This window comes from Drosophila ananassae, chromosome 2R (assembly GCF_017639315.1).
Source record: "Drosophila ananassae strain 14024-0371.13 chromosome 2R, ASM1763931v2, whole genome shotgun sequence".
In the NCBI taxonomy this organism is placed as follows: Eukaryota; Metazoa; Arthropoda; class Insecta; order Diptera; family Drosophilidae; genus Drosophila; species Drosophila ananassae.
The window spans coordinates 15,748,744-15,773,889 of NC_057928.1; the positions used below are offsets into that span (position 1 = coordinate 15,748,744).

At 41.6% G+C, this 25,146-nt stretch overlaps 2 protein-coding genes across 24 annotated transcripts in view; one reads left to right on the forward strand and one right to left on the reverse strand.

Moving 5' to 3' along the window:
* The window catches only part of LOC6493240 (glutamate-gated chloride channel), a 74,957-nt gene that overhangs the window by 31,250 nt on the left and 18,561 nt on the right, over positions 1–25,146 (reverse strand). The gene's annotated exons all lie outside the window — the stretch shown is intronic.
* Positions 1,405–25,116, forward strand: LOC123257072. Its single transcript, XM_044714513.1, has 2 exons — positions 1,405–6,597; positions 24,991–25,116. Exons 1-2 carry the CDS (start codon positions 1,405–1,407, stop codon positions 25,114–25,116), a joined length of 5,319 nt encoding a protein of 1,772 aa, XP_044570448.1.

Genomic DNA, 25,146 nt, shown 5'->3' on the forward strand with positions numbered 1-25,146 from the left:
CCAGGAGTTTGAAACTAGGGCAAAAAAAATTGACCAGATTTTCGCGATTTTGACAAGGGGTACCATCAGGATTTTTTGCAAAAATCGGACAAAATTTTGTTGTCGGATTTTGAAAAACTTTTGATGCAGATCGAAGGATATTGATGTCCTGGTTACGAAATGACGTCCCTTTCCAAAATCCGTTGAGTATTAGCCGAGATATGAGCTTGGAAAGAAGCGCCTTGGCGGCCAAATCGCGGCGCAAATTTCTTAGAAATCGTATGGCAGAAAATCTGAAGTACTAGGCGAACAGAAACCAGCAGAAGGTGGGCGAAACTAAGCAGTACAAGCAGTGCATTGCTTTTTTCAGTTCTGAGGAAGGGAGACAACAGTAGTTTATGGCGCCATTTCGCCTCCCTTTCCCTCTTATGGTGAATATTCTTAAACTAAAATTCAAAAAACGGTACTAAAATCCATGATGGCCGACTATTCCCCAATCCCTGCATCCCAATTTCCAGTCCAGAACGGTAATATTCACTTAATGATGGCAAATTTAAAATGACACACGGTGTTTTTTTGCGCGTGTCACGATTTGGGGTTCGCGTGAGCGAAAATGCATTGGATCCTATGGGGATGGCGCTTCGTGCTGAGGTGGCGTGCCAAATGTCGTGCAAAATCACTCCTGCTCTCCCATCACTACAGCAGCCTAAAATGTCTACCCGTCCCCTTCGATCGCGTCATCTCGTTCCCCCCCATAGAGAATGATGCCGTGATCCCCATCCCATAAGGTGCAATGGGGGGGTAAGGTGCCACCATAGCTGCCTTCCTCCCTTTCCCACACATGGCGAAATGAGAAAAAATTGCTGGGAACTGCTTGAACTGCTTTCGCTTGGCAACCTTCTGCTGGCTTCTGTTCGCCTGGTACTTCAAATCTGGCCACGGGCAAAATTCACTGAAATCGAGGAAAAATTTGATGAAGAGGCGTTTAAAAAATGGCTTAAAAAAGGGGTTTTAGGAAGGTTTTAATTATGTGTTGAGGAACGGAATGCATTTGGGCAACTTTGTATCTATTCATGTTGCTGAGATTTAGGCAACATGAATCTTAATTCCCCTTAATCATATTGTAAGAAGTTCTATATACACATAACCATGGCAACGCTGATCGACGCGCCGCCATTTTCTTATATACTTAATAATTTCCCTTTCTCACACATGTAAATCTATGTATGTATACCTAAGGCATCATTGCGCTGCGTCGCATTTACTTTATTCAGTTATTTCTTAACCGTCAATCAATAAACACCACAAAATTCATATACAGTCCACTGAGAAGCAGTCTCATTTCTGACCATAGTAAAGCTTATTGGTCCTTCGAGCCGGATTGACTGGAGAAATAATTCACCACTACACGGAGTATTGCCTTAAATGGAGGAATACAAGTTGCTGGTTGTAGGCCGCCGCAGACTGAAGGGTACGATCACGAGGATCGTGTCCTTAGCTGAGCGTTTACCTGCAACACAAACGAAGGATGGAATCGATGTCTTGTTGGATCGACTGGATTTGGCATGGAGCGAATTCGAGAAGATTGGCGACAAGATATCGCTTCACGATGCGGTCGATGGGTACGTAGATCCAGCCGACGACTACGAGGAGTACGAAGGAAGGTACCTGAGGGCAAGGGAGTTACTTGTCTCAGGAAAGCGCTCACTGGAGCCACAAACAAGCACTCAAAGCAATGAGTCAATGCCGGGTAATGGAGATGCACTTTTCCGGTTACTACAACAACAACAACAGATGCTAGAACGAATGGCTGTTTCTGAAGCAGCAAGTACACCTATTTCACAAGATGACGCAATGAACGCGGTAGCAACGCATAATGAACTACCGAAAATTCAAATCAAACGTTTTTCGGGAGACTACAAGGAATGGCCGGCATTTTGGGATATCTATAAAAGCACTATCCATAAGAAGCGACAACTATCAGATACACAGAAGTTTCACTATTTGAAATCACTATTGACCGATGAAGCAGCGAATCTAATTGCGCATTTGCCAATTACTGACAGCGCATATGAAACAGCTGTGTCGCGTTTGAACGAGAGGTACGACAGACCACGCCATATTGTGTTTTCATTATTGGAACAGTTCACAAGGCTACCAGAAACAACAAAGATTGATGTATCAGTGCTAAGGAAAGTGACTGATGGAGCAAACGAAATAGTTCGTGCATTGGACGCAATTGGAGAAAACACACGTGATTGCTGGATCATTTTTCTAATTTTGCAAAAAATGGATGCAGAAACACGTCGCAAATGGATCGAGGACAGCCGCGATTTAAACTCACCAACAACCAAGGATTTGTTCAAGTTCCTGGATACACGCTGTGAGGAGTTTGAACTCAGTCAACGACAAAGCATCGGGGATGGCAAGATCAAGCAAGTTGAAAAGGCGAGAAAACCTATGCATATTATGATGGCTGTCGAGAGAAGCAATGGCGTCAAGGGCAACATGAACGGACCCGATCTGGTTGGATCTGCGGATTTTCTGGCGCTAAGTTGTGAACAACGAAGAGCAACGGCAAAAGAGAAATCGGTATGTTTCAACTGTTTGAAGCCTGGACACTTTACCAGGCAGTGTGAATCCAAATTCAACTGTAGGATATGCCACGCTCGGCATCATACCTTATTGCATGTACAACCGGCTGCAAATGCGCAAGGCTTTGCAGCAACCACGATCAGTTCGCAGGATACGGCACAGACCGTGTCAACAGGAAGGGAGGACCAGCATAATCAGGATGCTCCTCACACTACATCGGTGACAGTGAGTCACATCGCCCGAGCATACGGCTCACAATCGGCTGCAGACGCGCAAGGCTCTGTAGCAATTCCAAACAATTATGGGCGTCGCCAAAGCACGCTGCCGACTGCATTGGTATATGTCCAAAACGCAAATGGGATATATACAAGCTGCCGGCTACTATTCGACAGTGGATCTGAATTGTCATACATTTCGGAACGTTGCATCAACGCACTTGGGCTAGCACGTTCATCATCACGAATCCTAGTGTCAGGAATTTCTGCCATCAAGGCTGAGGCAACCAGAGGGGTCACTCAGCTGCATCTCAAATCTAGAGTTTCGGACAATACTCTGAAGATTACCGCACACGTTCTAAGTAAGATCACATCTTCGCTGCAGAGACACAATGTAGATCCATCATCGCTCAATGTGTTCAATGGATTCCTGATGGCGGATACCAACTTCGCATCAGTGGCCCCGATAGACATTTTATTGGGGAGCGACTACGTTTGGGCCACCTTAACCGGCCAAAAGATGCACGACAACATGGGCAATCTTATTGCCATTTCTTCAATATTTGGATGGGTCATCACATCGGTTGGAGTTAATCAGTCTCCAACAACTACAACTCTATTCTCCACATGCAACATTGACACTACCCTACAACGATTTTGGGAGATAGAAGAAGTAAGCTGCTACGCACACAAGGATCCCGACGAAGACAAGGTGGAAAAACATTTCCTAGAAACTCACAAAAGGGATGACGCTGGAAGGTATATAGTTGAGCTACCTTTCAAAATAGCAAACCCGAAATTTGCAGACACGTTCCAGGGAGCGCGATCCCGCTTCATGGCTGTAGAAAGACGACTACAGCGCAATCAGGATTTACGAGAAAAGTACATCAAGTTTATGCAGGAATACATCAGTCTTGGCCATATGCACGAAATCAGAACACCAAGCTTCGATTCAGGCAATTTCTTCTATTTGCCGCATCATCCTATAGTTGGGCGAAAACTTAGGATCGTATTCGACGGGTCATTTAAGGACGCCAACGGAGTTGCACTAAATGACGTATTACACATTGGGCCTAGTATTCAACGCAATCTCTTTTCCGTATGCCTACGCTTCAGAATGTATAGATACGTATTCTCCGCAGATATCGTTAAAATGTTTCGCCAAATTTGGGTAAGCCCCGATCATCAAAACTATCAACGCATTGTTTGGCGAGAGCATCCATCAGCGCCTCTTAAGCACTATCAATTAGACACTGTAACTTATGGAACCGCTTGTGCACCATACCTGGCTGTACGAGTGTTAGAACAACTGGCATATGACCACAAGGAGCAATATCCTACTGCATCGAAAATCCTTTTGGAGGATTTCTACGTAGACGATGTACTTACTGGATCGAACAACGAGAATGAGCTAATAGCTATTAGGAATGAGTTATTAGAACTCATGTCACACGCCAAATTGGAACTCGACAAGTGGGTGTCCAATTCATCACGCATCTGCAGACGCGAATCCAGCACCGAACGAGAAGAAGAAGCAGTAAAGGTACTTGGAATTTACTGGAATTCAATCGACGATCAGCTGATGTACAAGACATGCTTGACATCAAATCCGAATTGTACTAAAAGGCAAATCCTATCAGATGTTGCGCGTATCTTTGACCCTCTTGGCTTATTATCGCCGATTGTGGTTCAATTTAAAATCATGTTTCAACAGTTATGGCTATTGGACCTGGGCTGGGACACGAAGCTTCCACCAAACATTGCCGAACCATGGCTCAAGTGCAGAGCAGATCTCGACACGCTAAAAAGGCTGAGAGTACCACGATTTGTTCCCAACAGGGAGGACTCGATTGAACTACACGCCTTTTCCGACGCATCAACCAAGGCATATGCTGCTGCTGTTTACTGTAGGTTTCGACATGAAGACGGAACATATTCGGTTTCATTGATGGCTGCCAAAACTAGGGTAGCACCACTGAAACAACAATCACTACCACGGCTGGAGCTTTGTGGAGCATTGCTGCTAAGTCGCCTGGTACGATCACTCAAGGATGGTTTACGACACAAGGATATACAAGTTTACGCATGGTGTGATTCAACAATTGTATTAGCCTGGTTATCATACCCACCATCGAAGATGAAAACATTTGTCGCAAATCGCACATCGGAAATTCTTGAAACGTTGCCACGACACGCCTGGCATCACGTAAGCTCAAAGGAAAACCCCGCAGATTGTGCATCGAGGGGAATGATGGCTACACAGCTCATGGAATTTCACCTCTGGTGGAACGGACCCACTTGGCTACACGATGAAGATGAGTATACAGTCAAAATGCAAAACTCAGAACTCTCTTTGAATATTTCAGAAACCCATCCACAGGACGAATTGAAGACAACAGCCATGCTCACTCTGAAGGAGATGGACAATTCATTATCTGAATTTGACGAACTAGTCCACCGCGCCTCATCCTGGCAAAGGCTGGTACATACCGTGGGCTATGTTTTACGTTTTATTCAAAGACTGAAAGAGCCGCGAAAACGAGTCGAATCCACGATACTGTCTTTTGAAGAAATCAAGGCAGCACAAGTAGTATGCCTGCGGAACGCACAGGCGTGCTTTGGAGATGACAGAAGGCTTCTAGAAAAGGATCAACCACTGCGAAACAGGTCGCAGTTATTCAAGCTAACCCCGTACATTGGACAGGATGGTCTGCTACGAGTTGGAGGCCGTTTGAGGCAATCTCAATTACCAGAAGAAGTCAAACACCCGATATTACTTCCTAAGACACACCACATTACGAAGCTAATCCTGGAACACGAGCACTGGGTAAACTTACACCCAGGCACATCTGCACTGTTTGTAATAGTTCGCCAACGATATTGGATAATTGGAGCACGCAACCTGATAAGAAAGGTCACCCACAACTGTATCAGATGCTTTCGTCAAAGACACCATACTACGCATCAACTCATGTCCGACTTGCCAAGTATCAGAATCACACAATCACTTCCCTTTGTCAATTCTGGATGTGATTACGCTGGACCAATTACTCTCAAGGATCGAAAGGGTCGCAACGCTAAGAAGTCAAAAGGATACATATGCCTCTTCGTGTGCCTCGTCACCTCGGCACTACACCTGGAACTAGCCACTGATCTCAGCACGGAGACATTTCTGGCAGCTCTGAGAAGATTCATGTCGCTCCGAGGAAAATGTGCACAAATCTACAGTGATAATGGCAGGAATTTTGTCGGAGCAAGGCGAGCATTGGACGAGATGCAACAACTCCTGGCATCTTCACAGCATAAGGATCGAGTCTCGCAGACATTGGCAGATGAAGGCATTAAATGGGTCTTCATTCCACCGTACGCACCTCACTGGGGAGGAAAGTGGGAGTCTTCCGTAAGATCAGTCAAGCTTCACCTGCGCCGCGTCATTGGCAACACTATCCTAACGTTTGAACAGATGCACACCCTATTAGCACAAATAAGTGCAGTGGTAAACTCAAGACCACTGTACTATACACCGGACACCGACGTCACATATCTGTCTCCAGCACACCTGTTGATAGGCAGATCATTCACAACAATTCCCGAAGGCGACATGAGCCACATACAGGAAAATCGACTGGACTACTGGCAGGGAGTTCAAGCACTATACCAAGGATTCTGGAAGCGCTGGCACCAGGAATACCTAACTACGCTACAGCATCGCCCCAAGTGGGGAACCCCGCAACCCAATGTGGAATTGGGATCAGTTGTTCTCATCAAGGATTCGAATACTCCGCCAGCAGCCTGGCCACTTGCAAGGGTCATCTCAACTCACACAGGAACAGATGGTAGAGTTCGTGCTGTCAAATTGAAAACTGCTTCAGGAGAAGCAACTCGCCCTATAACCAAGATCGCAGTTTTACCAAATTCAGAAACGATGTTTCAGGGCGGGCCGGGATGTTGAGGAACGGAATGCATTTGGGCAACTTTGTATCTATTCATGTTGCTGAGATTTAGGCAACATGAATCTTAATTCCCCTTAATCATATTGTAAGAAGTTCTATATACACATAACCATGGCAACGCTGATCGACGCGCCGCCATTTTCTTATATACTTAATAATTTCCCTTTCTCACACATGTAAATCTATGTATGTATACCTAAGGCATCATTGCGCTGCGTCGCATTTACTTTATTCAGTTATTTCTTAACCGTCAATCAATAAACACCACAAAATTCATATACAGTCCACTGAGAAGCAGTCTCATTTCTGACCATTATGAAATTATATATTTTTGTTAAATATAAATACTATATTATTTAATAGTATTTTTTAAAACATTTATATCAATTTCCAAATGGCCAAAATATATACTTGAAAAGTGGCGATATTGCGCTGCCCAAAATGTTGCGCCAATTCCTCGAAATTCGTATGGCAGAAAATCTGAAGTACCAGGCGAACAGAAATCAGCAGAAGGTGGATTTCCACCACCCCCTCACCCTCACTTCGCCAGAAAAATGTCTCGATTATCCCTTCACTGGCCCCATGGGTTTAACATTCTAAGACCATTTTCGCAAGCAAAGCCTTATTAATACCGCAAGAAAAAAGCACAATACTGCTTCCTTTTTATAATTCCAGCATTTTTAACTCGTTCTGTTTCATTGATGGGTTGTTTTTTCGTGAAGTGACATATTTATAACTTAAAATAAAGATTAAATAATGTTAAAGACAGGCGAAGGGTTAATATAGGTATTCTCTCATAAATTGAGAGAAAACGGTACTGAAATCCATGATGGCCGACAGTTCGCCAATCCCTGCATTCAAATTTCCAGTCCAGAACGGTAATTTTCACTTAATGATGGCAAAGTTAAAACGACACGCGTTGTTTTTCTGCGCGTGTCACGATTTGGGGCCAGCGTGAGCGAAAATTCATTGTTTTGTATGGGGGCTGTTGCCGCGTGCCGAGAAGTCGTGACAACCGTGGCTCCAAAACACTCAGTACTACCATCCCCAAGAGAGCCTAATTTGTCAACCTGTCTCCCTCTTAGTGCATTGTCCCATTCCCCCCCATGAAGCCTAGGTTGGAGCCTCCATTGCATTAGGTGGAAAGGGAGGCCGTTACATATTTATATCTGTTTGTCCCGTTCCCCCCTTATGACCAGAAAATAATTATTGCTCTGACGTCATTGCACTGCTTGCACTGCTTGGTTTCGGCCACCTTCTGCTGGTTTCTGTTCGCCTAGTACTTCAGATTTTCTGCCATACGATTTCTAAAAAATTTGCGCCGCGTTTTGGCCGCCAAGGCGCTTCTTTCCGAGCTCATATCTCGGCTAATACTTAACGGATTTTGGAAAGGGATGTCATTTCGTAACCAGGACATCAATATCCTTCGATCTGCATCAAAAGATTTTCAAAATGCGACAATAAAATTTTCGTCGATTTTTGCGAAAAATCCTGATGGTACCCCTTGCCAAAATCGCGAAAATCGGGTCGAAATTTTTTTGCCCGATTTTCAAAATCTTGGGATGGGGAGACAAGGATATCGAAGTCCTGATTCAGAAATGGTATCCCGTTCCGGAATCGGTTGCCAAATGACCGAAATATGCGAAACCAAAAATTCGACAACCCAAAAATCGTTGCATATCGTGAGGGGCTACTCCTGGATTGGATGCGAGCCGGCAGTTTAGTTTAAAACTCCTGTTTTGATTGAAAAACCCCCTCAATACTTTCAATCAATGACCCCCTCAATGACTTTTATTTTATTTTTCTTCAGTTTTATCTTTTGGTTTTTCTTTCATAATTCTTTCTTTTCCTTGCCAAAAAATCGGGTCGAAAATTTGATCGCCCTATTTTCAATATCCTGGGATGCAGTTCGAAGGATATCGGAGAACCAATTGCGAAATGGAAATCGAAATCGTAGATTCAAAAAATTGAGTTGAAATTAATTTGAACGATTTTTAGGAAACTAATAATGCAGATCGAGGGACATTAAAGTTCTTATACCAAAAACGGATTGCGAAAGGGATGTCATTTTGTTATCATTACTCAGATATCCTTCGAACTGCATTCCAATATTTAAAAAAAAGGGGGAAAAAACTGTATTGGTAAAAAATGTATTGTATGTATTTGTAATACATATTAGGTAATGCTCATATATTATTATCCTTAAGGATTATGGAAAGGGATGTCATTTCACAATCAGGACTCCCATATCCTTTGATCTGCATCCCAGAATTTTTTAAAATAGGGCGAAAAATATTTCGTTCCGATTTTCTCGATTTCGGCTAGAGGTTCTACTCATATCTCGGCTATTACTCAACGGATTTTGGAAAGGGATGTTATTTCGCAATCAGGACTCCGATATCCTTCGAACTGCATCCCAGGAGTTTGAAACTAGGGCAAAAAAAATTGACCAGATTTTCGCGATTTTGACAAGGGGTACCATCAGGATTTTTTGCAAAAATCGGACAAAATTTTGTTGTCGGATTTTGAAAAACTTTTGATGCAGATCGAAGGATATTGATGTCCTGGTTACGAAATGACGTCCCTTTCCAAAATCCGTTGAGTATTAGCCGAGATATGAGCTTGGAAAGAAGCGCCTTGGCGGCCAAATCGCGGCGCAAATTTCTTAGAAATCGTATGGCAGAAAATCTGAAGTACTAGGCGAACAGAAACCAGCAGAAGGTGGGCGAAACTAAGCAGTACAAGCAGTGCATTGCTTTTTTCAGTTCTGAGGAAGGGAGACAACAGTAGTTTATGGCGCCATTTCGCCTCCCTTTCCCTCTTATGGTGAATATTCTTAAACTAAAATTCAAAAAACGGTACTAAAATCCATGATGGCCGACTATTCCCCAATCCTTGCATCCCAATTTCCAGTCCAGAACGGTAATATTCACTTAATGATGGCAAATTTAAAATGACACACGGTGTTTTTTTGCGCGTGTCACGATTTGGGGTTCGCGTGAGCGAAAATGCATTGGATCCTATGGGGATGGCTCTTCGTGCTGAGGTGGCGTGCCAAATGTCGTGCAAAATCACTCCTGCTCTCCCATCACTACATCAGCCTAAAATGTCTACCCGTCCCCTTCGATCGCGTCATCTCGTTCCCCCCCATAGAGAATGATGCCGTGATCCCCATCCCATAAGGTGCAATGGGGGGGTAAGGTGCCACCATAGCTGCCTTCCTCCCTTTCCCACACATGGCGAAATGAGAAAAAATTGCTGGGAACTGCTTGAACTGCTTTCGCTTGGCAACCTTCTGCTGGCTTCTGTTCGCCTGGTACTTCAAATCTGGCCACGGGCAAAATTCACTGAAATCGAGGAAAAATTTGATGAAGAGGCGTTTAAAAAATGGCTTAAAAAAGGGGTTTTAGGAAGGTTTTAATTATGAAATTATATATTTTTGTTAAATATAAATACTATATTATTTAATAGTATTTTTTAAAACATTTATATCAATTTCCAAATGGCCAAAATATATACTTGAAAAGTGGCGATATTGCGCTGCCCAAAATGTTGCGCCAATTCCTCGAAATTCGTATGGCAGAAAATCTGAAGTACCAGGCGAACAGAAATCAGCAGAAGGTGGATTTCCACCACCCCCTCACCCTCACTTCGCCAGAAAAATGTCTCGATTATCCCTTCACTGGCCCCATGGGTTTAACATTCTAAGACCATTTTCGCAAGCAAAGCCTTATTAATACCGCAAGAAAAAAGCACAATACTGCTTCCTTTTTATAATTCCAGCATTTTTAACTCGTTCTGTTTCATTGATGGGTTGTTTTTTCGTGAAGTGACATATTTATAACTTAAAATAAAGATTAAATAATGTTAAAGACAGGCGAAGGGTTAATATAGGTATTCTCTCATAAATTGAGAGAAAACGGTACTGAAATCCATGATGGCCGACAGTTCGCCAATCCCTGCATTCAAATTTCCAGTCCAGGACGGTAATTTTCACTTAATGATGGCAAAGTTAAAACGACACGCGTTGTTTTTCTGCGCGTGTCACGATTTGGGGCCAGCGTGAGCGAAAATTCATTGTTTTGTATGGGGGCTGTTGCCGCGTGCCGAGAAGTCGTGACAACCGTGGCTCCAAAACACTCAGTACTACCATCCCCAAGAGAGCCTAATTTGTCAACCTGTCTCCCTCTTAGTGCATTGTCCCATTCCCCCCCATGAAGCCTAGGTTGGAGCCTCCATTGCATTAGGTGGAAAGGGAGGCCGTTACATATTTATATCTGTTTGTCCCGTTCCCCCCTTATGACCAGAAAATAATTATTGCTCTGACGTCATTGCACTGCTTGCACTGCTTGGTTTCGGCCACCTTCTGCTGGTTTCTGTTCGCCTAGTACTTCAGATTTTCTGCCATACGATTTCTAAGAAATTTGCGCCGCGTTTTGGCCGCCAAGGCGCTTCTTTCCGAGCTCATATCTCGGCTAATACTTAACGGATTTTGGAAAGGGATGTCATTTCGTAACCAGGACATCAATATCCTTCGATCTGCATCAAAAGATTTTCAAAATGCGACAATAAAATTTTCGTCGATTTTTGCGAAAAATCCTGATGGTACCCCTTGCCAAAATCGCGAAAATCGGGTCGAAATTTTTTTGCCCGATTTTCAAAATCTTGGGATGGGGAGACAAGGATATCGAAGTCCTGATTCAGAAATGGTATCCCGTTCCGGAATCGGTTGCCAAATGACCGAAATATGCGAAACCAAAAATTCGACAACCCAAAAATCGTTGCATATCGTGAGGGGCTACTCCTGGATTGGATGCGAGCCGGCAGTTTAGTTTAAAACTCCTGTTTTGATTGAAAAACCCCCTCAATACTTTCAATCAATGACCCCCTCAATGACTTTTATTTTATTTTTCTTCAGTTTTATCTTTTGGTTTTTCTTTCATAATTCTTTCTTTTCCTTGCCAAAAAATCGGGTCGAAAATTTGATCGCCCTATTTTCAATATCCTGGGATGCAGTTCGAAGGATATCGGAGAACCAATTGCGAAATGGAAATCGAAATCGTAGATTCAAAAAATTGAGTTGAAATTAATTTGAACGATTTTTAGGAAACTAATAATGCAGATCGAGGGACATTAAAGTTCTTATACCAAAAACGGATTGCGAAAGGGATGTCATTTTGTTATCATTACTCAGATATCCTTCGAACTGCATTCCAATATTTAAAAAAAAGGGGGAAAAAACTGTATTGGTAAAAAATGTATTGTATGTATTTGTAATACATATTAGGTAATGCTCATATATTATTATCCTTAAGGATTATGGAAAGGGATGTCATTTCACAATCAGGACTCCCATATCCTTTGATCTGCATCCCAGAATTTTTTAAAATAGGGCGAAAAATATTTCGTTCCGATTTTCTCGATTTCGGCAAGAGGTTCTACTCATATCTCGGCTATTACTCAACGGATTTTGGAAAGGGATGTTATTTCGCAATCAGGACTCCGATATCCTTCGAACTGCATCCCAGGAGTTTGAAACTAGGGCAAAAAAAATTGACCAGATTTTCGCGATTTTGACAAGGGGTACCATCAGGATTTTTTGCAAAAATCGGACAAAATTTTGTTGTCGGATTTTGAAAAACTTTTGATGCAGATCGAAGGATATTGATGTCCTGGTTACGAAATGACGTCCCTTTCCAAAATCCGTTGAGTATTAGCCGAGATATGAGCTTGGAAAGAAGCGCCTTGGCGGCCAAATCGCGGCGCAAATTTCTTAGAAATCGTATGGCAGAAAATCTGAAGTACTAGGCGAACAGAAACCAGCAGAAGGTGGGCGAAACTAAGCAGTACAAGCAGTGCATTGCTTTTTTCAGTTCTGAGGAAGGGAGACAACAGTAGTTTATGGCGCCATTTCGCCTCCCTTTCCCTCTTATGGTGAATATTCTTAAACTAAAATTCAAAAAACGGTACTAAAATCCATGATGGCCGACTATTCCCCAATCCCTGCATCCCAATTTCCAGTCCAGAACGGTAATATTCACTTAATGATGGCAAATTTAAAATGACACACGGTGTTTTTTTGCGCGTGTCACGATTTGGGGTTCGCGTGAGCGAAAATGCATTGGATCCTATGGGGATGGCGCTTCGTGCTGAGGTGGCGTGCCAAATGTCGTGCAAAATCACTCCTGCTCTCCCATCACTACAGCAGCCTAAAATGTCTACCCGTCCCCTTCGATCGCGTCATCTCGTTCCCCCCCATAGAGAATGATGCCGTGATCCCCATCCCATAAGGTGCAATGGGGGGGTAAGGTGCCACCATAGCTGCCTTCCTCCCTTTCCCACACATGGCGAAATGAGAAAAAATTGCTGGGAACTGCTTGAACTGCTTTCGCTTGGCAACCTTCTGCTGGCTTCTGTTCGCCTGGTACTTCAAATCTGGCCACGGGCAAAATTCACTGAAATCGAGGAAAAATTTGATGAAGAGGCGTTTAAAAAATGGCTTAAAAAAGGGGTTTTAGGAAGGTTTTAATTATGAAATTATATATTTTTGTTAAATATAAATACTATATTATTTAATAGTATTTTTTAAAACATTTATATCAATTTCCAAATGGCCAAAATATATACTTGAAAAGTGGCGATATTGCGCTGCCCAAAATGTTGCGCCAATTCCTCGAAATTCGTATGGCAGAAAATCTGAAGTACCAGGCGAACAGAAATCAGCAGAAGGTGGATTTCCACCACCCCCTCACCCTCACTTCGCCAGAAAAATGTCTCGATTATCCCTTCACTGGCCCCATGGGTTTAACATTCTAAGACCATTTTCGCAAGCAAAGCCTTATTAATACCGCAAGAAAAAAGCACAATACTGCTTCCTTTTTATAATTCCAGCATTTTTAACTCGTTCTGTTTCATTGATGGGTTGTTTTTTCGTGAAGTGACATATTTATAACTTAAAATAAAGATTAAATAATGTTAAAGACAGGCGAAGGGTTAATATAGGTATTCTCTCATAAATTGAGAGAAAACGGTACTGAAATCCATGATGGCCGACAGTTCGCCAATCCCTGCATTCAAATTTCCAGTCCAGGACGGTAATTTTCACTTAATGATGGCAAAGTTAAAACGACACGCGTTGTTTTTCTGCGCGTGTCACGATTTGGGGCCAGCGTGAGCGAAAATTCATTGTTTTGTATGGGGGCTGTTGCCGCGTGCCGAGAAGTCGTGACAACCGTGGCTCCAAAACACTCAGTACTACCATCCCCAAGAGAGCCTAATTTGTCAACCTGTCTCCCTCTTAGTGCATTGTCCCATTCCCCCCCATGAAGCCTAGGTTGGAGCCTCCATTGCATTAGGTGGAAAGGGAGGCCGTTACATATTTATATCTGTTTGTCCCGTTCCCCCCTTAGGACCAGAAAATAATTATTGCTCTGACGTCATTGCACTGCTTGCACTGCTTGGTTTCGGCCACCTTCTGCTGGTTTCTGTTCGCCTAGTACTTCAGATTTTCTGCCATACGATTTCTAAGAAATTTGCGCCGCGTTTTGGCCGCCAAGGCGCTTCTTTCCGAGCTCATATCTCGGCTAATACTTAACGGATTTTGGAAAGGGATGTCATTTCGTAACCAGGACATCAATATCCTTCGATCTGCATCAAAAGATTTTCAAAATGCGACAATAAAATTTTCGTCGATTTTTGCGAAAAATCCTGATGGTACCCCTTGCCAAAATCGCGAAAATCGGGTCGAAATTTTTTTGCCCGATTTTCAAAATCTTGGGATGGGGAGACAAGGATATCGAAGTCCTGATTCAGAAATGGTATCCCGTTCCGGAATCGGTTGCCAAATGACCGAAATATGCGAAACCAAAAATTCGACAACCCAAAAATCGTTGCATATCGTGAGGGGCTACTCCTGGATTGGATGCGAGCCGGCAGTTTAGTTTAAAACTCCTGTTTTGATTGAAAAACCCCCTCAATACTTTCAATCAATGACCCCCTCAATGACTTTTATTTTATTTTTCTTCAGTTTTATCTTTTGGTTTTTCTTTCATAATTCTTTCTTTTCCTTGCCAAAAAATCGGGTCGAAAATTTGATCGCCCTATTTTCAATATCCTGGGATGCAGTTCGAAGGATATCGGAGAACCAATTGCGAAATGGAAATCGAAATCGTAGATTCAAAAAATTGAGTTGAAATTAATTTGAACGATTTTTAGGAAACTAATAATGCAGATCGAGGGACATTAAAGTTCTTATACCAAAAACGGATTGCGAAAGGGATGTCATTTTGTTATCATTACTCAGATATCCTTCGAACTGCATTCCAATATTTAAAAAAAAGGGGGAAAAAACTGTATTGGTAAAAAATGTATTGTATGTATTTGTAATACATATTAGGTAATGCTCATATATTATTATCCTTAAGGATTATGGAAAGGGATGTCATTTCACAATCAGGACTCCCATATCCTTTGATCTGCATCCCAGAATTTTTTAAAATAGGGCGAAAAATATTTCGTTCCGATTTTCTCGATTTCGGCTAGAGGTTCTACTCATATCTCGGCTATTACTCAACGGATTTTGGAAAGGGATGTTATTTCGCAATCAGGACTCCGATATCCTTCGAACTGCATCCCAGGAGTTTGAAACTAGGGCAAAAAAAATTGACCAGATTTTCGCGATTTTGACAAGGGGTACCATCAGGATTTTTTGCAAAAATCGGACAAAATTTTGTTGTCGGATTTTGAAAAACTTTTGATGCAGATCGAAGGATATTGATGTCCTGGTTACGAAATGACGTCCCTTTCCAAAATCCGTTGAGTATTAGCCGAGATATGAGCTTGGAAAGAAGCGCCTTGGCGGCCAAATCGCGGCGCAAATTTCTTAGAAATCGTATGGCAGAAAATCTGAAGTACTAGGCGAACAGAAACCAGCAGAAGGTGGGCGAAACTAAGCAGTACAAGCAGTGCATTGCTTTTTTCAGTTCTGAGGAAGGGAGACAACAGTAGTTTATGGCGCCATTTCGCCTCCCTTTCCCTCTTATGGTGAATATTCTTAAACTAAAATTCAAAAAACGGTACTAAAATCCATGATGGCCGACTATTCCCCAATCCCTGCATCCCAATTTCCAGTCCAGAACGGTAATATTCACTTAATGATGGCAAATTTAAAATGACACACGGTGTTTTTTTGCGCGTGTCACGATTTGGGGTTCGCGTGAGCGAAAATGCATTGGATCCTATGGGGATGGCTCTTCGTGCTGAGGTGGCGTGCCAAATGTCGTGCAAAATCACTCCTGCTCTCCCATCACTACAGCAGCCTAAAATGTCTACCCGTCCCCTTCGATCGCGTCATCTCGTTCCCCCCCATAGAGAATGATGCCGTGATCCCCATCCCATAAGGTGCAATGGGGGGGTAAGGTGCCACCATAGCTGCCTTCCTCCCTTTCCCACACATGGCGAAATGAGAAAAAATTGCTGGGAACTGCTTGAACTGCTTTCGCTTGGCAACCTTCTGCTGGCTTCTGTTCGCCTGGTACTTCAAATCTGGCCACGGGCAAAATTCACTGAAATCGAGGAAAAATTTGATGAAGAGGCGTTTAAAAAATGGCTTAAAAAAGGGGTTTTAGGAAGGTTTTAATTATGAAATTATATATTTTTGTTAAATATAAATACTATATTATTTAATAGTATTTTTTAAAACATTTATATCAATTTCCAAATGGCCAAAATATATACTTGAAAAGTGGCGATATTGCGCTGCCCAAAATGTTGCGCCAATTCCTCGAAATTCGTATGGCAGAAAATCTGAAGTACCAGGCGAACAGAAATCAGCAGAAGGTGGATTTCCACCACCCCCTCACCCTCACTTCGCCAGAAAAATGTCTCGATTATCCCTTCACTGGCCCCATGGGTTTAACATTCTAAGACCATTTTCGCAAGCAAAGCCTTATTAATACCGCAAGAAAAAAGCACAATACTGCTTCCTTTTTATAATTCCAGCATTTTTAACTCGTTCTGTTTCATTGATGTGTTGTTTTTTCGTGAAGTGACATATTTATAACTTAAAATAAAGATTAAATAATGTTAAAGACAGGCGAAGGGTTAATATAGGTATTCTCTCATAAATTGAGAGAAAACGGTACTGAAATCCATGATGGCCGACAGTTCGCCAATCCCTGCATTCAAATTTCCAGTCCAGAACGGTAATTTTCACTTAATGATGGCAAAGTTAAAACGACACGCGTTGTTTTTCTGCGCGTGTCACGATTTGGGGCCAGCGTGAGCGAAAATTCATTGTTTTGTATGGGGGCTGTTGCCGCGTGCCGAGAAGTCGTGACAACCGTGGCTCCAAAACACTCAGTACTACCATCCCCAAGAGAGCCTAATTTGTCAACCTGTCTCCCTCTTAGTGCATTGTCCCATTCCCCCCCATGAAGCCTAGGTTGGAGCCTCCATTGCATTAGGTGGAAAGGGAGGCCGTTACATATTTATATCTGTTTGTCCCGTTCCCCCCTTATGACCAGAAAATAATTATTGCTCTGACGTCATTGCACTGCTTGCACTGCTTGGTTTCGGCCACCTTCTGCTGGTTTCTGTTCGCCTAGTACTTCAGATTTTCTGCCATACGATTTCTAAGAAATTTGCGCCGCGTTTTGGCCGCCAAGGCGCTTCTTTCCGAGCTCATATCTCGGCTAATACTTAACGGATTTTGGAAAGGTATGTCATTTCGTAACCAGGGCACCATTATCCTTCGATCTGCATTTTTTAAAATCAAACAATAAAATTTTCTCCGATTTTTGCAAAAAATCCTGATAAAAATCGCCAAAATCGCGAAAATCGGGTCAAAATTTGATTGCCCTATTTTCCAAATCTTGGGATGCAGTTCGAAGAAAATCGGTGTCCTGATGACAAAATGACATCCCTTTCCGAAATCCGTTTAGAAATAGCCGAGATGTGAGCAGTTCCCCTTGCCAAAATCGGGTCAAAAGTTGATTACCTTATTTTCAAAATCTTAGGATACATCCGAAGGATATCGGTGTCCTGATAACAAAATGACATCCTTTTTCGAAACCCGTTTAGAAATAGAAATTAACCACAACACTAATTTAACCTCGACGAAAGCAATAAGCTCGGCACAATCTAAAATAAAAATCTATCGTCACCCACTTGACAGTCATTTCCAATGACTTGCCCCTCTATCGTGCAGCCCTCCTGTCTCAGCACTTGCACAATCACAAATACAAACATTTTGATTGATGTGGCAATATAGGATTGTTTCAGTCCAAGGACCACGCCCAGCTGCGTGCCCAGGCGACTGTAAATGTCAGTTTGCCAAATAACACGGTTCCCGAAACAGATTTACGATTGTCGAACAAAAACTTTTGAGCTTTTCGGGTCATTTCTAACATAAGTTTTTGGTTTGAAGGAAATTTTTATAGAATTAGTTGGCAAGAATAAAATTATAGTGAGTGGTATAAAACTATTATTTTAATTCGTAGGTTTTTAAGAAAAGCAGGTTAACTTGTTGAATAAAAGTTATAAAATCAAGTTGAAAGGTAATAGATTTTTCTGATAAAAATTCTTATTTACTATTTGGGTAGTTTATACTTTTAATTCTAAATAAATGAGTTCAATTTGGTATACCCCAGTAAAATTACTTAAGGCCACATCCAAAAAACCGTATGCCAGTCAGCCAGTCAATGGGCCAAACGAATTTTTATTGTTGCATGTCAAAGACTGTCTTTTGGCTGTCTTCTCTTGGCTTTTCTTTTTTTCTTGTTATTGTGGCTGTCAGTTTGTGGCCAAGTCAGGGTAAAATGCAATATTCGTTTTCAGATATATGTATGTGTACTTTTCAAGTGAGTACAAGTTTTGGCCAAATTTTGATATGTATTTCAACATGCAAAGACTCGAGTGGCCATTGCCATCCAAAAAGTATAAAAACGAAATGAATTCGAACCGCAAAAATTCAATTTCCTCGTTCTTATGTGACTCTGAAAAATATATAAACAGACATTGAGAGTGATTTGGGTCTGATTAGTTATGTACATGCGGTTATATGCTTGTTTGGACACATGTATTCATATGTTCGTTCAATATAATCGGCTTAAATGGGAAAAGGCTTTATTTAAAAAAGGATTTGAAGAAGAAACCTGGTCTTTGTGGTCAGCTTAAGCTGTTTCGTTCTGTTTTCATTTAGATTTTAGAACTGGTCGCATTCAAATTTGATTGGCTGATTTTTAATGAAAACTCATTTGTCCATGAAAGGGAAGGTCTCCAAACATATCCGGAAACCGCACATATAAGCAGGCACTCAATGGCTTTGGCGTTTCCTCCTCCACATTGGTAGGTCTTCATTATACTTTTATTCGATTTTTACGTGACTTTGGCCATAAAGCACAAAAATAAACCCCAAGACACTAGATACAAAAAGTAATGGGAACACAAACTAGCAAAGGCCTAAGAAGTAGGCATGTAAATGGGTCTCATATACAAATTGGTACCGATACACCATATACGTGTGTCTCCCCCTCTCTTTTCTCGTTTGTATTGCTATCTCTATCTGGCCCACATGTGCCAGGACAATTATTGACCTCAATCTATTTAAAACGCTTGTATAACATTTCTATAATAGGACTTTCGTTTTTGTTCTGCTGTTGGGGGTTTATTCTTTTTTGCACCAAAAATGTCACAAAAGTTTATTAAATTGAAAACTTTTCGGGGCTGCTTATTGGAACAGGACAAAAAAACGCGAACAGAATGAGAAGGATAGACAGAGAGAGAGAGAGAGGGGAAGGAGAAAAATGTCGAAACAACTGACCATAGATCAGTTTATAGTATGCTTTCATTGTCCTTCTGGTCGCCTTCCCCCGCTGATATCCTTTATGCCTTCCGGGGCATAAATTTTCACAAACCGCGCTCGAGAGCCGTCGACTGCAGTCTGGACAAAGTTAATCCTTCTATCCTTTGGCGGCCGGAAACGGCGCCAACTGACAGCCCAAGCCAGAAACTAACCCAAAACAAGACCAATTCTTTCCGCCTTTTTTTATTTCTTCAATTTTCTAATGCACGGCGAATAAATATAATATTTTTAGCTTTAAAAATTTTAGTTAGGAATAATTTTACATTTAAATTTGTAGTATTTCGTAAGGACAATCATTTTAAAGACTTTTTAAACTCAAATAAATTTTGTTCAGTGCATAAACTATGGTCTTGTCTAGTTGGTTGTGCATTTCATTTTGTGCTCTCAACTTTTTTCATATTTTTACTACAGTAACTTTTCATATTCCGTATCTGTATCTTCTTTTTGTATCTTTTTTGTTAGAGTGACTTGTTCAGTCAATTTAATAATTTGTTGGTAGTTAGTTTTTGCATCTCCTCCATCTCCACCCCGGCACATCCTGCGGGAATTTTCCTGTTCAAATTAGTTGACAGCGTTGCGGGCATTTTCTGGCAACATTATTTGCATACTTTTGGGCGGGAGCTGTTGTTGCGGTCCCGAGGCCGGACCACATGTCGGATACTTAATCTACCTCAGTACCGGGAACGGGCAAACATTTTGAAGCACGTTTTATGTTGGATCAGCTTTAATGGCCTAATTTGCAATTTTGTCCAAATCAAGCGGCAATCCAATTAGATGCTAGTCCAACACTTTTCGACGCCATGCCGAAATTCGGGTTAAGCCGAGCAGAGTTAATTGAAAATTCCATTAAATTTGATGGAAGGGAGTGTGCAACTATTTTCCAGGATGATGACTAATTACAATTTGCACGAGAGCCATTGCTAGATTGTGTAATTTCGATTAAGGCACATTTTAAATATTAATGTCAGTTAAATCTTCAAATCGATTATTCTATTTATAATGCATAGAACCTTACACCATCGACCTTCGTGGCGTAACTCTATATTCAGGCTTCAATGTCTTGTTTTAAAGGAACCTTTTAGTGAAATATCTTAGCTTGGCATTTAATGGACAACTCTCGGTCACAGGCTGGCAAGTAACCTCAGTAAACAAAATATCAATAAAAACTTTATCCACAACAGAGACCACAGCAACAACAGCAACAACGATCAACAATTACAAACTTATTATCGATTTTTTTTGGGCGTCAGTGTTTGTCGTGGCGCCATTGTTCGAAGTCACGAACTTTTCAGTGACAGAAAAGACAACAGCAGAAATAAAGTTGATTAAACCCATTGAAATGTTCTGTGGCTTTTAACGTACTATACCCCATATCCATCCACCTCCATATATATAAAGATAGTGGGTGAAAAAAAAACAGGAAGGAGAAAGGCTAAATGGGGGCATTGGTGTTGAAGGGAGCCGAACAAATTATGAATGTGTTCAACTCAACAAATTGTGAATTATTCCATTGTTCTGAAAGTGTTACGCCGGACACAACATGCAACATAAAAAATTATAGAGCAGTCATATAAGGCTTATCCATAAATAATGATACTCGTCGGAGGTAGAGCCCTTTATTGCAGCACTCCAATCGAATCTCTGCAAAATGAAATTCATAATTAATAAGCTTAGCATCCCGCAGGCCATAATGGACCATAATCTGTTGCATTAAAAGTTATTAAAATGTTATGCCATAGACCAAAAATTTATGGCCTGGCAAATGTGGTAATTGAAGAAAGGCACTTGACCCAGTTTGTGATTGGAAATTGCCATTGGTATGGCAGGCATTGCCAGAGCAATCTGCAGCAGGATGGCTTTGCAGCAGGATCTGCTGCAGAAAGGGTTGGCTGGAATGCAGGTATGACAATGAGCTGGAAGTAGGAGTAGCCACCTGGAGTGGAGTGAAGTGGATTTCTGGGGAGTGTGCTGCAGTTCATTCGCATTTCAATTAAACGGGAAGACGGCATGCAGCAGATGCAGCTACAGATACAGATGCAGGCACTCAGCAAATGGCAAACCACTCGGAGGGACGCTAAGCCGTTTAGGCTTAAGTCAGCTTATTGCTCGGAAAAGTGGAACACGCGACGACATAGTTGACACACGACGACCACGACATCAACATCCACATCCACATCGACATCAGCGACGACGACGACGACCTGTTGGAGAATTTTCCAATAATCGAACGTACAAGTTTAATTAATGCCAGACGGTGGTGTAATTGAATAAAAGTCGTTCCATCTCCTGGGGTTTTTAATTTGATTGCAGAAATATAAGCAGTACAGTTGAACTGCATTAGGATGAGCTATATGTGAGATATACTTTGGCATTTATAATACATATTTGAGGAAAAACACCCGCTCTTAAGAGAGTGATCATCGAAACTTAAGAATAACTTTTTTTCAACTTGATATATTTTATTTTTAGAATATATACCCATAATGCAGCGTAATGCACCAACTTTTTGCATTAATACTGTGTTTATTTAATTTTAATTTGAATTCTAATTGCGATTCCGACTGCCGACTGCCTGCAGCTCCTCTCATAACGATATGCATATGATCCATGGCTGAGGTGAGCCATTTAACCCAGCTAATTGCACATTTTGACAGTTTGCGGTGCAAACGTTTGCACAAAGTTAACACAAAATGACAAAGTGCAAATGTGCAACGGTCGTGCGGAGATAGAGCAGGAATTGTGGTTGGACTTGGTATCGGAACAGGGCAGGAGGGTAGCCATCCAGGGAGACGATGATGGTGCACATTCATGTGGGTATAGGTTGGGTGGCAAATTCCCGTGTTTGACTGGGATGGTATCACATTCTGTTTACAATAAGCTTGGCCCAGCTCGATGACGATGTTGGTCAAACATACTGAAAAGTCCGACAAGAAGAAAAGTCCAGCCGATGCAGCTTGTTTTTCCCTTTCTGCCCCCAGAGGGAGAAAAAGGTTCGAAAATCGAACAGCTGCTTGTGGTGCATGTTTCCATTGAGAATTTATAGTTTGCTTGTTGGACCAATTCGGAGGCATGAGTGGCAGTTAAAATATTAATTATTTAATTCGATGTGGGAAGGATGAAATAAAACCTTACTTCAATAATTGTTTATTAAAATAATATGTCTATTTTTTAATTTTTATTTTTATTGGAAATATAATGTGTATTATAAGCTCCCATTTCTCCAAGGTTTAATTATTTATATGTTTTATTTAACAATTCAATTAGATATAAAATTTTTTCAACTAATATCTATAAATATTTATTCACACCGCTCTTACTGTCCACTTATTGATTATTTAAGTAATTAAACAATCGAAACGAGCAATCCCCTTGATCCCATTTTCGGATCGAACTTTTCGAGGCTACGTCCTTTTCAGTTAAATGCTTTTTGTTTGCATTTCATCCTGCTTGGTAAAAGGGCTTTGACAGGATTTGCTGTCCCTGTTTCCGAGGGCCGGTCTAAAATCATCTAAGGGAAGAGTTCGAATGCTCTTGGTCCTGTCAGAGCCACTTAAATGCCATGCATCATGGAAATTTATGTGAATAAATTATAATCAAGCAAAGAAAAAACTTTCAGACCGTAATAATTCAGATTAAAAAGTATTTATACATATGACACAGTTGATACAAGGACCAAGGGCCACTGGGAAGGATATTTTTGGGTATGGGGAGGAAAGTTGGGTGGGCTTTACGCCGCTGGTCACGCGTTTCCCTGCATGTGTCCTGCGCTGATTTCACTATAATAAATTGACATTTTTTGGACATTTCTCTTGAAGTGGCTGGCGTGGTGGCGTTCTCTGCTCCGGTTTCGCTTGGGGAGCTGCGAGCTGTCTGTCATTTAATCCGCTCCCCGCTTTCGTTCATTTATTTTTATTTTTGCTTTCTGGAACTCTGGGGTGCTGGAACTCAGTGCCCCAGGATGGAGGGCAGACAGCTTACTGAAAGATTGGGTTAAGGCATGATGGACATTCTCAGATTTTTCTTCTTAATGTTTTAAGTTAAATTGGTTTTGGAATTTTTTAAGAAATCCAGGTATTAATATTAGAATGTAAATTAATGTCTCTGTAAGTACCGGGTATTATGTAGTTAAAAAAAAAGTATCTAAAGCTGTGTCTTTCTATTTTATAGACTTAACTCCCCCTTATTCTCTAACAAAATAAATCCTATGTGAAAGCTTTCTCATCCAAAATCTGGACAATCCAAATTCTTGGGTTTCCCCCAAGAAACCGAATACGAAATAGAAACAGGAAAAAGCAATAAGCATTCAAATAACAAGTAGCATAAGAACAGCGAACAAGCAACGACAAATAATTTGGCACAAAAGCAAATAAACAAGATAAACAAACAGGCAAACAAACACGAGGAGAAAACACAGGCAAGAGTAAAGACAAAAACGAGCCAAGTACCAAAGCACATAATGAGCATAATGGGCGTGTTGAGAGGGGGGGTCTAGTAGGGGTGCTAGATTGGGGTTACTTGCTGGGGGGTCACATTGGTTCCCTACATGCCCCGACGCTCTCAGCCGCCGCCACCCATGACGAGTGCCAAAGAGCTTTTTGTGTGGGTTTCTCTCTCTTAGTGTTAGAATAAGCGCCACTTTACATCCACACACATACACGGTCACACACTGGCACTCACAGGACTTTAGGGGGATGTCACCCCTCGTTGCAGGATGCAGTGCCACCAGCTGCAGCTCCACCAGCGGCAGCTGCAACTGCAGAACGAGGGCAAAGGCACGTCGCCAACCATTTAAACTAATCTTGAGGCAGTTTATTTATATATCTCAAGGGCCGTTTGTCCTAACAATGTGCCCTGCTTATATAGAACCCGATATACCCATGTATACGTGCTGATATAACCCTAACATCTGCACATAAGCTAAGCTCAGGTAAGCTATATAAAAAGGGGAGCACCGCAGCGAGAAAGAAGATTCCATAAAAGCCAACTTCCCCCCCATTTAGCAACACGCAGGATCTATATATCCTTTGAGTTCACAATGTGAACTTCACATTTGGGTGACAGTTACATAAACATAAGTTTCAAACGAATCTTTTAATGGGATTTTTCGATTTATTTCCGAAAGGGAACTATTAAAGGGATAACTCTGATATATAAATGAGAACAAATTGTAAAGTCTTTGGAGAATTTTACATTGCATTCATTAAAAGTTAAAATCTTTGTTAAAAATATATATATCTAAGTAGTCTAAAAACTAAGTAAGTTATTTACTTTCAAATCCCAAGTCCATCCACCTAACCGATCAATATTACCGCACTTCACTGACTCTTGCCATAGGTAATGCCAGGTTTTGAGGCTATTTAATTTCTATATAAATATTTTGCCTTAGACCACAAATCTGCGGGTCATAAGCTGCAAGGACACGGCGGTGCCCAGGACACGCAGCTCCTTGGGAGCTTACAAGTCCGTCAGGCTCGCCAAGCCACGACAGCATGCCCGGGTGAACTTGTATTAAAGCAACCGGAAATTAAACACACAAAAGTTT